We start from the raw sequence: 18,994 nt of genomic DNA on the forward strand, positions 1-18,994 counted from the left end.
ACATTTCTTGTATAAGTCTATTTTTAATTGCACAGTTTAAGTTTGATTCATATAGGGGTATTCTTTAAATCTTTTTCTGGGTTAATATATATGTATGGGAGGGGGGGCGTCGGTTTTGTGGTTTAATTAGTAACAAATGTTTCATGTCATGTCTTTGTAACCTGCTACTGGATGCTTTGAATTTCCCTCTGGATCAATAAAGTATCTATCTATCTATCTATCTATCTATCTATCTATCTATCTATCTATCTCACACTTTGAACAGAGGGGAGTCTCATGAGCACAAATCAACCATCACAGAAAATGTCTAGCACTCTTATCAGCTCTCTTTCAAGCCTTCCTGACCAAAGCGTCTCTATTTTTTTACTCTTTAATTCACGTGACCATCCAGGCCAAAAAAATGTGTTTCCATAGCAACCGGCTCCACAAAGAGGAGAGGGTTTACCCGAGCAGACTGGTGGTGTTTAACGACACAGTAACATGGAGAGTAGGTCAGCAGAGAGAAATGGTGTGTTGAGCTCCTGCAGGCTCGCCTGTGCAGAGAGAGAGGATCTGTGATCTGCTCACACTGCCAGGACTCCTCACAAACCTCCAGGCTCACTTTCATGTCGATCCACCAATCAGGCTGCGAGGACTCACGCCAGGTTTTCTTTTTTTCTTTTTTTTAAGTCATTCTAGTTTGGGGCTGATAATGGTTTCATAATCGTCCAATTTAAATCAGGAGCAGAGCTGAATTTTGTCTTCTAAGAAAAGCAGATGTGTTCATTTCTGCAGAAAATTGAACTAACACATTTACCATAAAACTTATATTCATAGCTCTGGCTTTTATTTCCATCAGTCTATGAAATGACCCCGCATTAATTTGGGACTTTTTCTACAAAAATGTCTGAAATGATGGACTGACTGGTTACCAAAAGCAGCTTGCATTTTCTATTAATCCACTTTTTTTAAACCTCTACAACAGGTAGAAATAAAGACAAATAAAAAATATAAACAAATCAGAGCATTTTGAAAAGGTCATTAAAACAACAATTTCAAAATATTAAACCCTCATTTAACTCACTTCAATTCAATTAAAGATATACTGAACTAAAAAATCATAATCATGTTCCCTGAGACTAATTCACGACCACATATTACTTCTATGAGAAAAGTAAAACTTGCACATGTTTCATTTCAGGTCAAACTTCCCCAAATAGGTCAACATTTAAAATCAAAGAACATCCACATTCAATATGAATTAATACATAATTATTTATTCAGCATATAAAAATAATGTGAAAAGGGAACAGAACATACAAAGAGTATAAAACTAACGAACCCCTTTGATTTAAAAGAAATGTGGAAATGATGAATTAACATGTTATTTATAAAGACATGACATTTTCAGATCTCCAGGATATAAAAAGCAAACAGTAAGTGCAAAAAATTCATAAGTAAAAATGTGATTTTAACAACCAGCTCTGATGAAAAGTTTTATTTCACAGGGGGATCATTTGCTTTTTATTTGAAAGAATCGACAAGATTTAGTCGTATTTATGGGAAAAGTGGAAATTGCTTCATCTCAATTCAAGTAAACCTATTTTAGAATTTATTCTACAAGTTGGACTGCCAAGAATAAAATGCACGAGTAAACAACAGCCCTCTAAATCATCACCAAGAAGTCTTAAAAGCGTTTTTTTCCCTGAGCTTTTACATCATCCTACTGTCTTCTTTAGCGTTATTGCAGATTTGAAAACACGTCTTATGGGTCAACAATGTCTTATGTCTCTACACCAACAACAAGCTTTCAAACAAGCAGATAAACTTTTGTAATGTTTGATATTTGGTCTTTTAAACATCACAGGATAATGCGGTTCCCCTTCACCATCGTAGTGCAAAAAAAAAAGCCCTGAAAGAGTTTTTATTTGAGAGAGATCTCTTATACGAGATTGTTTTAAGGCACTTAAACATCAAACAGTTTTGAGTGAGGCTGTACATGCTACATGTCTGGCACCTGGGGCATTTTTCATTATGATAACACAATTCTCTTCATTAATAACAGCCAAACAGGCTGGGGGGGGGGGGGGGGAGGAACCCTGTAAACTCCTCTGACTCAGCTTTGACTCAGGGCGCCCTCTGGTGGCCACAGGCGATCAGTTCTTCAGTGAAATCTGGTGAAGCCACAAATCAAACACGTCCTCCTGCTGCCCCCCTCATCACAGTGCACGCATGGCCGTGTGAATCTGAATCAAAGAGCACATTAACAGCTCCCCAGAGCGCTAAAAAGTCCGTCCAGCATGGCTAATTAAGACATCTCCACGGGGGGAACGCCGGCTCATTAATTAAAAAATAAAAACCTCTGTCTGGAGCTGCACATGTACTCGGAATAATTAAAACGGCTAAAGAGACGAGGGGCGGACATATCTCCCGCTTCCCAGGAGTCAATGTCTTCCGGCGCTGATAACATTATCACGCACCTTTTGAACCGCTCGGGCTCCGAGTCCAGTAATTGCTCTTTATCTGCGGCTCTTAATAGATATCAATTCAATCCAGAGAAGCGTGGGCCTCGTACTTCACAGACAGTGAATTTAAGATCCTGGACCGGCAGAGGGGCAGAGGTCACATACATGGGCTGAGTGTAAAGGATTTTAAAGTGCTACGCAGACGCAGGGGTGTTTGAGGCAGACGGGGAGGATGCCCTTGTTGATTTGGTGAAACTCCACCAGCTGGAGGAGGTCGATGAAGAGCGTCACGCCGTCGTCCATGGTGAAGTACTTCCTGCCTCCGTCTTCACACTGCGGAGACAAAAAGAAATACGATCACAAAGGTCACTATGTATGGCACCGGTGACATTATCATAGTGTAGCTTCAAAAAGTAAAAGTTAGCTTCATTGCTAACCTTGACTAGAAACAGTTTGACAGACAGTGTTGATTCTAGCTCACAATAAAAATCAATGTAGCTAACAAGGTGACTGTATAAACCACCAAGATGTTTAACCGTTTGGTGCAGCGATCAAGTTCAGTCAGTCGTAAACAGCTGATACCCTAAACTCAATCCACCTACAGAGAGCGACGGTTAGCACCACGCTGAGGTCTTTAGTTCACCCAACAGTCAGAATGATCGGTCAGAACAAAACTTTAGTGACTTTTAAAGGTGCATCAAAAAGAAGATATTAGATAAAAACTTTAGAAAGGATGATAAGGATTAGAATTAGGATGACGACATGATGATTAGGATTTAGAGAAGGATTACTTTAGGGATGTTAATGATTACTCGCTGTAAAGAATTTAACCGATTAAAAATGTATTAACCGACAATCTGTTTACAATTTAGTCGGCGGTCACATGTAATACCATTTTATACCAGAAGAGGGCGTCTGTCACCTTTGCAACTTAGAAGATAGAAAAGTGAGGCTAAAATGAAGCAGTCAGCAGAGAGAGAGAAAAACACTAAATCGTACATTTATTATGGTGATTAGAGTATTTCATGCGCTACCAACTAACTCCTGAACGTGTTGAAATGTTAATTTGTCGACAAATCATAAGAATTCAGTGTATTGTTTAGAGGTTCAAATTGCTTTATTTCACTTGCAGAACTTTTTATTTGCTTTTTTCCAATATTAACAAACATAAAGCATGACAAAATATACACAAACAACAATATAGTGAGGGGCTCCGTCTCTCTCTATATATATATATTTTTTTAACTTTATGTTGATTTAAAAAAAAAAGAAAAAAAAAAAGGAGTTTCATTTGGTCAGCCTTGTTAGAAACAGCAGTAGCGCCCGATTGCTATCGTTTTGTTAGCAGTGCTGTTAAATAAGGAGATTCATAAGTTTAACAGAGAGACAGCCTCGTTATTTTAATGGTTCAAACTGAATGTAGTTAATGAATTAATGTTTCAAAGTAACTATTGAGCTGCTATAATTGTTTCAATAAATCATAAACTGAGAAATAGACGAGCATTTTGTGGCTCATTAATGATTAAAGGGTAAATGATCGTTAAGGTGTTCAACTATCGGTTGAGAAAAATGACTGAAATTTGCAACCCTAGAAGATGCTTGAACCAATTTAACCAACTTTCATCTTTGTTGTTGCTGCTCTGTTTCCCACTATCCTGCTTCCTGCTTCTCCCTCTATCCCATTTTTCACGCCCAACAAAGTCTCCATAGATGGCTGTTCATCATCAGTCTGGTTTGTCTTGAGATAACATTTGGAATGAACTGACACAAACTCAAATAAAGACTGAGGGGATTTAAAGAGGATCTGAGGTAACTCACGGGGATAACCAGGTAATGTTTGGTCTTCAGCTTAGAACACAAAGAGAGGACGAAGCACTGAGCATGCTGCTGACTCTCACGGATCAGGAACATCCTGCACAAAGACACACAGAGACATTTCAGATTTCATTTTCCAAACACACACTTTCACAACAGTCTGCATTCACACAGCGAGATAATGAACCCGGCTTGGTGTTTCTGGACTTATTTAGGCGTCTGAAGAGCCAACCATGTCTCTCCTCCAGGCTCCTGCACACAGTGTGATAAGAGACGTGATGCAGATCCATTACGTGTCACACTCTGTCTGTTACCCTGTGTGTGTGTGTGTGTGTGTGTGTGTGTGTGTGTGTGTGTGTGTGTGTGTGTGTGTCAGACTGTTGGACATCAGTTTAGAAGCGTGAGATTGACCGATGAATGTGCAGTGAATCATGGCAGAGAAACAGAAAATGTGCCAACAAGAGACAAGTCATCCAACTTGCAGAAATCGTCTGCAGCCTGGTGGAGCCATTTTACGCTTTATACTCCCAGCTGGTTGGTTCGTTGCTGTCTAACTTCAGTCAAGAAACGTGAAGAGATTTGGACGCAGGTTGTTTAGTTTCCAAAGCTTTAAAGTGGAACAACTATCTCCTGAGTTTTTGGATCAATCTTAAAGTCCTTTAAAAACGAGGAGAAAGGTTGAGATGCGACATCAGAGCTGTTCTTTCAAAAGGAATGATTCACTATATTTGCTTTGCAGACATTTTCCTCTCCTGACATACGAAGAGGAATTCAACTAAACGTACAAGATGTTGAGTTTTATTAGAATGTTTACATTAAAATATCAAAATTAAGAAAAAATGGATAAACCTGTTTCATATTTTTTTTTTTTTGAGTACTTGCATCATCTCAAATATTTCCAACAGTTATCAAACCAGAGAAATCTGTAATTTTATAGTTTTAACAGGATGTGTCTTTTGTGGTGGCCGCCATGCCAGACACCACATGTTTATCGTTGCCATGGAAACACCGGATGTTACCTCAGAGACCGCTGCATAAGGAAGTGTGAGCTGCTCCTGAAAGCTGCCGTACTGTTGCTGTTTGTGCTGCTGTGATAAAAACATCATGTAAATTATACTCAGATACATCAGCTCGTCTGTAAACACATTCTCTTCATCAGGTCGGTTTCGCCCGGTCGTCATGACTACGGTCAACTCAGCGTTTGTTTTCATCGAGGGGTAGTAGCAGAGAGAATCACTCCCATGATTCCCTGCCAGCCTCAGTGTCATCTTTTGTTATTGTTTTGATTGAGAGCCCCCTGGTGGTGGAATCTACACACTGTGCATTTAACACAATGTCTCCACTTTTTTTTTTTTAGTAATCAGGTTTGTAGTTCCTGCACTCACCCGTCCACCAGGCCCTGCTTCTCTATCAGCCTCTGAGCTTCTTTCCTTGACACACCGCCATGAAACCACGGCTGGGTTTTGTGAATGGCTGCAGAAACAGAGACATGAATACAGGAGAATGAAGCAGAGAGCGAGCACACGTAATTTAAAAAAAACAAACAAATACAGGTGACCTGAACCAGGACCCGTCCTGTTGGACTTACAGGAAGGTCGGGCTGCAGAGTTCAGGTTGGGCAGACTGCACCTGAGGGCTTCTCTCCTCTGCATCAGTGAAGAAGAGTGAACACGACAGAGAAAGGTCACAAATCAGAAACATGAGCAGGACATTCACTTCAATGCTTCACTGCTAGTTTCCTCTCTTTAAGATTATTTCTGGTTAGTGCCACAGACATCAGATTCTAAACATTGTAGAGAGCTGTCTCCCCCCCCCCCTCCTCTCTAGAGTGGATGCTCACTCAGGTCACCATGTGGTGGACTCTGAAGCTTCAGTGTTTATCCAGCTCTGCATGGGTCTGTAAACCTTTCTGTGTTCTAACCTCTCTCCATTTTTCAAAAGCATCTCCAATATTGATCCTAGTTTGAGCACGTTTCTGCTCGTGGAGCTTATTAGAAACATGCAGAGGCTTTTTAGGTCGGGTACAATCACTTCTATCTGAACCACTTCTCTTGACCGCTTCCATCGCTGCAACACCTGTTGACCTGATAACTGCTCTCGTATCTGGCAAACCGAGGGGCGTCCAAAACGGCCGTGTGGGGGAGGGGGGGTGTCTTAAAAGCGCCTACCTTCTCTGGTCCAAACAAATCCAGAGCATCCAGGAGCAGAATCTAAAGTTAGGAGGAGGACATACTGGCTGCTGCATTGTTGTCAGAGAAGCCAGCACTTCAACATAACATGTTTCCTTAATGATCAGATAGTAAGATACCTTCATCATCTCACTCTCTACACATCTCACTGATTGATCCTGTGTTAGACTAAATGAGAACATTTCCTTTGACTTAATAATCGCAGATATTTTGACTTTCAGCAGAACTAATGATTGTGTTTCTTATCCTCTCTTCAGTGTGTCAGTCCTTTTCCCAAATAATGGAGTCTTGATTTGATTCATAAAATGTCAGGATGTAGTTAAAAACGGTCCTTACTGTTTCTCCAAATTAACTATGCAATAACATCCCACTCTTATGACCGCACAACCCCGAGTAATAACGGTCATTTCAGTGAGATAATTCTGTCTCCTCTTCTACCCAAAGTCACTATTTTCATCTCACAGACCTCTTGTGAGCACAAATTTACACCCGGGGAATCAAAGAGAATTTCTAACTCTGATTCTTTCCTTACCCTCCAGGCTTGTCCCTCCTCCCTCTCCGCACTCTGGGCCTCTGTTGGGTTCTGGATGACCCGTCCGCCCGCCTTCCCTGAGAAGTCCATGGCCACCAGACTCGCCTCGGACTTGGACTGCACACACACACAAAGTGTAACACAAACATGTCAAACAGCAGGTTTCACAGCAGGTGTGTGTGAGATGACACAGAATCCTCTGCATGCGTCACATCTGATGAGCTCACTTTTCCATCTGGGAATTTGGTTCCTTCGAGGCTGCGAGGGGCCGACTTGGACAGCTGGTAGTTACACTGGAGCTGCTTCCCGTACTGACCGTACACAAACATAAAAAAAAAAAAACACAAAGAAATTATTAATTTAACTGTTTATCCTTTGACAAAATAAAAAAAAATACATATTCTCTAAAAATCTGAATAATGTACTGTTATCATCTGTGTTAGCCAAATACTGATCAGAATGTATTTGTGATAAATGTTTCAGAAGGACAGAGAAAGATTATTTTATTAATTCTTTAACAAAAATGCTTTTACTTTGTGATTTCTTCAATTGTTTTTATTTGTCTGATTTTGTTGTCTGCTTGTTTATGCTCTGCCTGTTGCTTTAATTGTCTCTCTGCTTTTATTTTCTGTTGTAAATCACTTTGTTACTTGTATATTAAATAAAGTATTATTATTAACCTTGAACAATCTGAAAGCCGACGTCCAACATGTCCGAGTCTGTTCGCTGTCAGCACACAAGATCTTCAGGTCCTGAGTACGGACGGGATTTTTGGAAGGCTGAAGAACAAAAAAAAAAAAAAACACAAAGTGAGAAAAGATGGACTTTTCTCATCAGTTTGTAGACAGACTAGAGACACGTGTTAGTGTTAGAGGAACATGATGAAGAGGATTTTGCAGAATATGTGACCTTGATGATTCATTATAACTAGTAATATTAATTGTGATGTTACTATGTTTTTACTTCTTAGAGAGTTACTGTACCATGAAAATCTCATATCAACGCAGCCCTAGCTGTGTGAGAATGATTATTTGAGCTCGAGTTACTTATCCAATCATACTCTATTTCGACTCTGACGTAAATCTACTCTGCAGAAAACTTACAGGCAAGATTGTTCCCTGGAGTTATGTAAAAGTCTGTGTTCATCAATCACTGTGAACGGTGCTAAACAAAGAGCGGTGTAAGATTTATTACTGCTGTAGATGCTGCTTCTGACGCACAAACAATTCAGTCTCCACGACCAGAAGAACGACCTGAATGTTAAACGGGGGGCTGAGGGGCTTCTTACAGACCCTCAGGTCAAACTCCTCTCTACATGTTCCTTACATGTCGTCCTGTATGACGTGTGTCTTTCATGTTTTGACGCCTGGAGGGAGACTTTACCTTTATGCAGAAGGTGAAGTCTGCAGGCGCTCCGTACAGTTTACGACTGTTCACCACCGTGTAAACGTTCAACTCGTCCAGGTCTGCGACGTACTGCAGGTGTCGAGGCTCCTGCATAAACACGCATCACAGTTAGAAACACTGAAGGTTCAGCCGGTCTCTTGTGCAGTCCTGTTTGAGTATTGTAACGCATGAGAAGGTGTCTCTAACTGTCTCGACTGCCTGACCTTGGAGGATCCTTTGGTGGAGCAGTAGAGTCCGGATCGTCGAAGGAAAAAGTAGACCTTCTTCCAGGCTTTACGACTCGGTTCTTTAACTTGCAGGAAACCCTGAATCTCTGGACACGTCCCAGACTTCAGCAGGTTCTGAGGAACAAGAACAGAGCATTAGAATTGTAGCTTGCAAAAGAATTCAAGCTCCCCCTTTGTGTTTATCTGAATCAGGCAGAGAGTGGAGAATGACATGCAGCAAACGAGCTACAGTCGGACTTGGACACGGGCCCCCAGCTTGGAGGACCATCGCCTCCATAAAAAGGGGCGGGACCAGGCCTTCTGCACCTCAGCAGACTTCATTTTTGGCAAATTTTGGGGATTTGGTATTGATGAATTTATAACTGATCGACCAAATCATTCAGTTCAAGTCACTGCTCAGGGAAAACCACAACAAATTACACATCAGCTGTTACTACACACCTGTGTTCTACCTTTCCACCTCTACATTTTCAGACTTCTTGTTTCTCTGACACTTAAAATAAATGACTGTAGGGGGGCAGATGGCCTGCTGGTTAGGTAGCGCCCCATGCAAAGAGACTGCAGTCCTCGAGGCGGACGGCCTGTGTTCAATTCTGACCTGTGGCTCCTTTCCTGCATGCCATTCCCCTCTCTCTAATTTCCTGCTCTATCCACTGTCCTGTCATATGAAGGCAGAAAGCCAAAAAATAGATTAAATAACACAAATAAACAGATCCTTAGTGTTCCTCTCTGTTGATGACTTCCTGTGTTGCTCATCATGCTTATCATGAGTATGCATGATAAAGGTTTATGACTTACCTGAATCAGCTGTGATGATGTCATCCCCTTGCTGACATCAGCGCTGTCTGAGATCATAGACTCGGGGAAGAAGAGCTGAGAGAGGAAGAGGACTGTTAAGTTAACGACTCGTTAAGGAAACACAAAAAGCTTCTTCTGATGCATTCTTCGATTATCTGAATTGTGCAGATCAGCTGATCCTGCAGGAATCATGTTTCTTTGTTTGCAATCATCAGAGGAGATATAACACAAAGGCTAAAGTACATAATCAAGTCATGCACTGTTGGCCACATGAGCACAGAACGAGCAGGTGTCGTATTCAGACTGAAACCTGAGTTGAATAGGTTTCATCCTGTTAGCTTTGCTCACATTGTGCACGCTGGAAGTCTAATCTTAGCATCTTAAGTAAACCGATGTTTGATATGATTCACCTCGGTGGCGTCTGGAAGCGGTGTGTGCTCACCGCTCAGATAAAAAACCCAGCGGGAGTTCCATCAAAACCAGTTTGTTAGAGTGAGCTGTCACCTTTGTTAAAAGCATCTGATGTAATGAATCACCCGCGGCACAAAGAGCGTCTGTAACAGCACGCAACCTGCCAATCACTCAGCGTCACAAACCAGGCTGTCAGCGTCTGCTGTACCGACATGTTCAATAAAAGCTCCAGGTGTTCTGCTCCAGGTGCTCTGCTGGGTCAAAAGGAAACTTTATCCTGTTTTTTGCAGAGTTAACGTTATTGTCGTACCATCGGTTTCCTGAAGAACTCGTACTTTGCGTAGTTTTTGCAGAAGACGAGTCTCGTGTCGCCTTTCAGCGACCAGGTAGCCTGAACCTCCCGCACGACCTCGTGGTCCTCCAGACATCGCTCTGAGGGGACAGAGAACACGTGTGACACTTTAATGGACAGAGAGAGAGAGAGAGAGAGAGAGAGAGAGAGAGAGAGAGACAGGGAGAGAGGGGGGACAGAAGGATAGAGAGAGAGAGAGAGAGAGAGAGAGAGAGAGGGGGGGGGGGAGAGAGGGAGAGAGAGAGAGACACAGAGAGGGAGACAGAGAGAGAGAGAGAGAGGGAGAGAGAGAGAGATAGAGAGGGAGAGAGAGAGGGGAGACAGAGGGAGAGAGAGGGAGAGAGAGAGACAGAGAGAGAGAGGGGGGACAGAGGGAGAGAGAGAGGAAGAAAGAGACAGAGAAAAAGGGAGAGAGAGAGAGAGAGAGAGAGAGAGAGAGAGAGAGAGAGGGAGAGAGACAGAGGGAGAGGGAGAGAGACAGAGAGAGGGGGGACAGAGGGAGAGAGAGAGAGAGAGAGGAAGAAAGAGACAGAGAGGAGAGAGAGAGAGAGAGAGAGAGGAAGAAAGAGACAGAGAGGAGAGAGAGAGACAGAAGGAGAGAGAGAGAGAAAGAAGGAGAGAGAGGGAGAGGGAGAGAGGGAGCGAGAGAAAGAGAGGGAGAGAAAGAGACAGAAGGAGAGAGAGAGGGAGAAGAATGACATTTGACAAAGGAGCCACAGGTCGGATTCAAACCTGGGCCGTAGCCTCCGTACATGAGGCGCACAAACTAACCACTAGGCCACTAGCACACAAACTATTTAACATTTTTAAACACTAAGTTGAGGTCGTGTGTTACCCAGGCCGAGGGTGGGGTGCAGCTCCAGCAGAGCCCAGTTCTCCTGGTCGCTGCAGTGAGCCGTCTGCACCAGCAGGTGACACACCTCTCGGGCCGTCGCTCCGCGGGACACCCACACTGACCTGCTGTGACTGTCCTCTCCGAACACTTTTATCAGCTGATGATGCAAACAGACATATATTCAGATCCTGAAGTACGAGGAGATCTTCATGTAACTGCAAAACTAAAATGTCCATTCAAGAACACCAAAGACTTTCAGGGAGTCAAATTAAAATCACATTTTTACACAATTCTTCTGTAATGACACTTCAATGTAAACATACTAAGTTATAATCCAACTGTAGCTCAGTTGGTCTCTTAAAGGATTTATATGTGATTTTTTGATCCAGCAGATGTCGCCCTTGAGCTCCAGCATGAAACCAAAAAAACTCGCGCTGCATTGTTGTGTTAGCATGCTAATGCTAGCGATCTTTATTCTGCTGGTATCTTCACACTGCATGTAAATTTACCTGAAATGAGCGTGATCTAGAAACACAGTTAAGCAGTGAGTACAGTATGTTATTCTTCTTTTCTCTAGTCCCTCAATTAAACAACTTTTATACACGAGGGGAGGAGTCAGCCAGCTGTCCTGGCGATGTAAACAAAGTGAAGATAGGACTCTGAAAACATCACAGACAGTGGGACTCGGGTGTTACACCCATTGTAGACAGTCATGACTCACAGAGTTATTTTCAGAGGATATACTTGATTTCTACATTTAAGTGTGAACAATCACATATAAAGACTTTAACCTGAAGGTCGGGGGTTCGATCCCCAGCTTCTGCAGCTGTCTGACTTTAGCAAGACACTTAACCCAAAGTTGCTCCCACTGTTTCGGCTGCAGTGTGTGAATGTGTATGAATGGATGAGTTAATACTGATGGATCTACCATCAGTGTGTGAATGTGTAGGGATGACCTGCAGTGTAAAAGCACTTTGAGTAGTCAGAACTAAGACTAGAAAAAGAGCAATTCCATTTAACCATTTTTTTACCAATACTTGGACACTGAGAGATTTGGTTGTTAAGTTTCTTTGTGTTCTGACAACACAGTCATGTCTTCTTCTGAATGTCAGGAGCTGCACTTTAAAGAAACATCTTCTCACAATCTGTTTCGGTTAACACATGAATAAACAGACGAGATTAGAGAGGCAGCGATGCGTGCGTTGTTCTGTCTGTCCCCGATGACTCTGCTGCTGCTCTCAGGTTATTCAGCGGTCAGGACGTTTTTTCTGAGCGTGCCGCTGTCTGACACACGGCGTCTGGCTCCAGCAGCACGTCTCACCGCAGAAGACAACAAACCTGCCCGACCAGAAACCTGCGCGGCTGTCAATCAGCGAAGGCCTGGACTGGTTGGACGAGTGTCGGAGTGTCAGACAGGACAAATAATGAGTAAGTATCAACCTGGGGGAGGAAAATTCCTTCTGTGGAAACCTTGAAGTTCAATATCCGGTCCAAGCGGGGGTTGGAGGAAAGTATGTTATTCTTTACTCTGAAATCAAGCTTCAGGATATCGAGCTAACAGTGTGACAGAGTGGAGATTAACTCAGGGATTCAAAAGGAAAGCATTTCATTTTGTGCTTTCAAACTGAGAACAAAAGAAGCACTTTGCACATCCCTTCAGATGAAATGAAAAGAGTTAAAATCTACTTTAACTGGAGAGTCTGTGAACTCACATGTTTGTCACTTGAAGGAGAAGGAAGTGAACTGATGAGGACTGGAGACTTTGAGGGGCTGCACAGCTCGGGGAAGGGGTTCGGTATGGAGGAGGGAACGGAGGAGGAGAACGACTGGACACCTTTCACCCTGAAACAAACGTTACAGAAACAGCAGGATCATCACCGACCGATTCAGAGCAGTTTCATCTTCAACACAGAACGAGCATCCCCTAACAATATGCAATATGATAATGAGTCAAAAGATGCCAAATCATGTTTGTATGTATGTGTTCATCTTGTTCTTGTTGGGAAAAAAATACACATTCTGTACGGACATTACTAAATGGAAATATTGTTAATATGTAAAAGCAACAAAGAAAGTAAAAAAAGAAAGAAAGATGCCAAATCAAGATGTAAACAGCAGAAGAAGCTGCTTTAGTCAATTAAATTTAACAAGGCTTCATTTCAGAATCAGAATCTGGGTTTACTGCCAAGTCTGTGTGCATGTGTGTAGGAGAACATGTGTGAGTTTTGCCTTGTTATTTTTGTTTAGCTTTTTAATCTGTATTGCTCTCCTGTTTCATGTGCAGCACTTTAAATGTGCTTTATAAATCAATGTGATTGAAGTACATTTACACATACAAGGAATTTGACTTGGTGTATTGGTGCTAAACAATTAACAAGGAAATAAAGCAGAACTAGCAACAACTTAAATAATACAGAATAAGAAGATATTACAATATATAAAATAGAATTTAAAAATATAAAAGAAAAAGAAAAAACACAAAATGTACAAAAGGTGCAATGTAGGAGCTGTAAAATCATTTACACTCAAGCCAGGATAAAAATGTGTTTTGAACCTGTTCTATTCTTCATGACGAGAACGTCGAGTGCAGAACAAATAAAGGGCGCCGCGTTAAATAAAGGAACATAAAAGTAAAGCACAGCTCGGTATCTGAACACACACACTCCTGCCCTCTCTGCAATCAAAGTTTTTATGACTTTGTCTTTAAGGTGGGGAGCAGCCACTACTTCACACATCACACGAGGCGGTGACTCATGTGATGTGTGAAGTTGAGTCAACACGGCCTCCTCCTTCAGAAGCCTGTTGACTCATGTCCGCTCTGAGTGTGTGTGTGTGTGTGTGTGTGTGTGTGTGTTACCTGTTTGAGGTGATGAGGATGGGCTGGGAGCGGCGGACGGAGGGCGACTCGGCGACCAGCGGAGCCAGAGTCAGGGTGGAGCTCCCCAACAACGTCTCGGCTCGTCCAGGCGACTCCGTCCCCTCTGAGCCCTCGAACACTTCTGCCCAGGGACCGGCCACCTCCATCATGATACCTGAGGGGGGGAACGAGGAGTCAAACATCAGACTGTGAGCTCTCAGGTTACAGCTGGTGTGTCCTGATGGGAGTCAGCCTGCGACTCTGGTCAAATCAACATGCAAATCAAACTTCAACCTTTTTGTGTATACAGAGGAGAGCGAGTGTGGGAGAGAAGCTACAAGTTACAGACAATCAAACCAAAAGTTTACATGTTAAGAAACATAAGAACTCAACCAAACGTTTCAACAAATGAAGAGGAAAAAGAGACCCATTAAGAAATGTTTTAATTACTGCAATTATCTGTGAGGAGCTTCACTTGTAGACTTTACATACACACACTAAACTCCTGATAATATCCCAAAAATCATCAGGGTGAGCTGCCCCGTACTGCTAAAAGGGCTGAGCTAATGGAGGTTATAGTCAGGAAATTTCACAGGGGGCGAGTGTGAGATGGTGATGTTTATATCCTGCAGCCCGGGATCGGCCGGTGCAACCATCGTCCATGTCGTTAAGGTGCCTTATACTTTCGGTTGCTCATTTCTCTCCTGAGATTTGACTGCACTGGTTGTGTTTAAAGAAAGTTTTCATGTTTTTTTTGTTTTTTTTGCCATCTGGTGCAAAATTGTGTTTCAAATAGAATATGTGCACATGCAAGTCAAGAACACATTTCTGCCTCTGCATGCAAAAAGTTGATGTTGAAGTTTTTGCAGCGGGGTTCTCAGGGTCAGAACAAATGTTGGAGGCAATGTTATAAATCACTGGCAGATCACTTTCACATATTTTGGTTCGCAATAATCAACGAAATACACTACATGGAGAGACTGACCTTCTCATTAAGGCGAAAGTTTGACCAATATATAAAAGTCTGGAAGAAGTGGAATATGTACTGTACGGAAAGTAACTCTTAAATGAAAAACCCTGATTTGTGTATTTTGACTAATGAATGGCACATGTTACCCTTTTTTCTTTCCTTTTTTATTCCCTTCTTTTGTCTTGTTTTACTCGGAAAATATCAATAAAAAGATGTTGATGAGAAGTTGTTTACCAGATTAAACGCAATCAATCACACGCACACTGCAGCAGGTGCGTGTTGAAATTCAGGTTTGTATATTTGTAGTGGCTCTGAGCCATGAAGAATCTATTTCGAGTGAGGAAAGTATGACTAAAGCGTGTTGTTTACTTGTAGCTTTTGTGTGTGAAGTGATGTAGTCCTTCAATCACAAAGGTGCGTGCTGCTGTCACAAACACACGGCTCCACGTGTTTGTTTTGACTCACGCTGCACCAATAAAAATAAATAATAAATAAAAACCTGCTTCACAACGACGTCACCTGCACAGAGAAAAACATCAACTGGAAAAGTTTCAGACCGAAACTGAGAGCTACACATGTCAGACGATATACAGACTTCCTGTTGTTGTTCCTGTCTGAGACACTTCACTGTTTTGTTTTTTATATATATATATATATATATATATACACACACACATACACACATATATATATATACACACACACTGTACATATATTCTAGTTTTTTCTGAACTTTTGGTTCTTAATTGCACTCTACATTGTTACTCTTGTCTTCTATACTATTTTTTCTTTTTGCATTTTTTAAGGAGAGCTTGGAACACAAAAATGTCATTGCCAGCTATGACTGCTTTGCCTGTTATGTTGTTGCATTTGACTAATAAAGATAACTTGAACTTGTTGATGAAGGCTGTAATTTGTGTTTTTCCGTTCAGAGAATTTTGTCTCATTTTGTGCAGAATAAGTTTCAGTTAACTTTTGTTATACGATATTAGAAAGAGCTTCGTTACGTGATGATAAAAACCCGAAGTAGGAGAGTGTTCTTGATGATAATGTGTTATTTATTTCAACGACATCAACCATCTTTATAAAAAAGGCGTGTCATGCTTCCTCCTGACAGTTTCCAGGTGACGGAGTTTGTTGTCTGGTTATATGCAGATCGTGCAGCACGAGGGGAACAGGAGGCCGCCTGCAGATTCAAAGACACGCTCGCTGCTTTGATCTCACACACACACACACACAAAATCGCTTCTGGTTTAAAACCTCTCCGCTGCACCTGTGGGTCCTTTTTTTTTTTTTAAAAGGTGTGTGAACAGGTGCACGTGTGTATAAAGGAGACAAGACTTGTGGTAAAAATGAGGAGGAGAACAACGGAGGACAAAAAACAGAAAAGTGTAGGGCTGTGCTCAAAAAATCGATATGGCAATATATCGTCCTGTGCTCCTTGCAGATACATGAATCAGATTCACGATTCCATCAGTGACTAAAAACAGGAGAAGTGTCTCAGGTTTATTTTTGGCCTTTTATTGCCTTTCTTGTGGAGACAGGACAGTGGATAGAGTTGGAAATCAGCGCAGATCGAGTGGGGAATGACGTGTGTGAAAGGAGCCACAGGTCAGACTTGAACCTGGGCCGCCCGCCCGCCCGCCCACAGGACTACAGTGACACACTGGAGCATCTTTTGACCAAATGAGTGCCCTATATATATATATATATTTAACAGTTACTGTAAAAACTCTTTCTACCTCATGTAAATTAACCCATCGGGTGCATCATTAAATATCATGTTTACCTCCTCACCACTTCATCGTCTTGTTCATATTAGTCTTTGATTATTTTATGTTTAAACTTTTTGAACATAGAGAGCACAGTTCCTCGTGTTTCCTGGTCAATAAACCTGATTCTGAAAAACGACTAAATATTATTATTTAAATGTCATGATAAAAGAATGAAAACTGCAAAAACACCCTTTCTAGAGGCGGCTATGCATAAATGTTTGATACTTGTGGTTGATTTATTGATTAAAACTACATTTAATACATGTTCTGTTGGTTATTTCAGCATCATACCTGCCTGATCTCCTTCAAGCTGTAACATCATCTAACGAAAGTATAAAGTAGGCTAGGGGTCAAAGATAAGGCTCCTCTGTATGTGGAGCACCTGAGACGTAATAAAACGAATTTCTTGAGAAACGAGACACTTGTTATCAGACTACCAACACTTCCCTGAGGGATCCCACTGACCCTGTGCGCAGTTTGCTCTCTGGACCAAGTGTTCTGAAGACAACACAAGTCCACTTTAAACCCTCAATTCTGAGGTTAATAAAGGTCGAAACACTGGTATTCTTCTCACAGATGTTGTCTCTGGTGTCGGTGAATAAAATGCAGACATGGCAAAGCTGTACAAATGAACGAATGGTAGTTTTCCAGGGGCTGAAATCTAAGCTAATCTAAACACAGGTGTAGGCGTAGCGCCAAACCTCGGACAGAAACTGAAGGAAATTCTTCCCCCGTCTTCAAAAAAGCTCGGTCAACTTTCATTTACAATCAGAAAGTTGAAACTGAATATGGACACAAATTCGGCTTACTTCGGCTGAGTTTATTTTCTTCATATAAGATTACATTTCGCGGTAAACATAAGAAAACAGCCTGCACCTGTTTGGGTTCGGACTAGCATGTTAGCATGTTAGCACCTACCTGTAGACTTCATGCAGTGTGAGCCGGTCGGGGTTCAGCTGTCTGCCATTCTGTTCATCCCAAATGTGACGCTGAGCCAACACAGGACACCGTGTCACTACTAATGAGCGCGAAGCGTGAAGAAGAAGTGTGAGGAGCCGGGAGGGAGGGAGGGCGGAGTTAGAGCGTCAGGTGTGCACATAGGCCCCGCCCCCTTCCCCTCTCCGAAGCTGCTGGTTCGTTGATTTTAAAAGTGTAACCTGTTAAAGCGTGATTGAGTTCATCTTCCGGGTTCATATGGAGGCTACTTTAAATCAAATGAGCATTAAAAAATAAAAACAAGAAAATAAACTCAATAAATCTGATAAACAATCAACAACAGGCTGTTTGTTGTTAATATATTGGAATTAATTAAGTAGACTTTATGTCAGTATTTCTAATTTATGATTATTTATGATTCTCCTCCACTGTAATTTATTAAAATATGTTTATCTTTGTTATTTACATTTGTCTTACAACCTCAAGACCTGTGGTTCCCAAAGTCAGGGTCGGGATCCACCGGGGGGGTCGCGGGCCATCAAGAAGGGGGTCCGAGATGCCAACAATAAAAAAAAAAAGGTGGCAGGTCACTTCCTGAGCGATGCCAAGGCGCTCTTGAGCAGGGCACCACAGCTACCAAACATTTAACCATTTTGAGGTTTTTAACCCTTTAAATGCCAGTTTGATTACATGATTCTGGCATTTAAAGAGTTAAAATCCTGATAATTATTTGGTAGTTTTGAGCAGAGCTGAAGCCGTTTCAGAGATTTATGCAGAAAACAGTAGAAAAAAAATGTGAATTTGTATTATATTTATAGCAGTTTATTTGGAAGTGGAGATGTCTGTCTTTAATGACTTAAGAGGGCAGTAAATTAAACTGAAGCCTGAGAGCTGCAGACCCAGAGCTCATCCTCTCTCTCATTAACAAAATGTGACTACCAGCTTATCTGTACACACACGACATTACTGATCATACAGATTTACACATTTTCTGACTTTAAAACACTGAAAATGGCGCCGTTAGATTGAGCTTGAGGTGCCAACTTGTAACATCAGCTCTGATGTCAGTTAATCAAAATTCCCCAGAGCTGCAAAGGAACCCTTGACTCTGTAACGAGGCTCTTTGGCTCCCCCTGGTGGCTGGATCTGATAAACTGAAGAGAGGGAGAGAGAAAAGAAAGGGATGGAGGGAGACAGCAGCTGATGGCCAACCTGTTTTTCTTTCCTCTCACTCTAACAGGAGTTTAACCAAGAGGTTCAAACCTAGTTAAATATTTACAGACCCGCAAAGCTCCAGAAAACACTTTGACCGAGGTAATTATTTCATGAACCAATCAGTGCTCCCTAACCGAGATTCAATATTTCACCCTCCAGCAGCTGCAGCTTTTCTGGGAAGGTGACTCTTTAAGGACTGAGACAAAATGTAAACATGCACTTTAGAACCTG

General features: G+C 41.9%; 1 protein-coding gene across 1 annotated transcript; it reads right to left on the reverse strand.

The window, feature by feature from the left end:
- Positions 1-1,236: 1,236 nt before the first annotated feature.
- grb7 (growth factor receptor bound protein 7) lies at positions 1,237-17,672 on the reverse strand. The gene is made up of 15 exons (XM_020650518.3): positions 17,531-17,672; positions 13,868-14,042; positions 12,723-12,852; positions 11,011-11,167; positions 10,134-10,255; positions 9,413-9,487; positions 8,591-8,728; positions 8,364-8,474; positions 7,661-7,759; positions 7,208-7,291; positions 6,981-7,097; positions 5,848-5,905; positions 5,645-5,732; positions 4,263-4,356; positions 1,237-2,777 (listed from the first exon to the last, which is right to left on the reverse strand). Exons 1-15 carry the CDS (start codon positions 17,541-17,543, stop codon positions 2,631-2,633), a joined length of 1,608 nt encoding a protein of 535 aa, XP_020506174.2. The 5' UTR covers positions 17,544-17,672; the 3' UTR covers positions 1,237-2,630.
- Positions 17,673-18,994: the final 1,322 nt, after the last annotated feature.

This window comes from Labrus bergylta, chromosome 21 (genome assembly GCF_963930695.1).
Source record: "Labrus bergylta chromosome 21, fLabBer1.1, whole genome shotgun sequence".
NCBI lineage: Eukaryota > Metazoa > Chordata > Actinopteri > Labriformes > Labridae > Labrus > Labrus bergylta.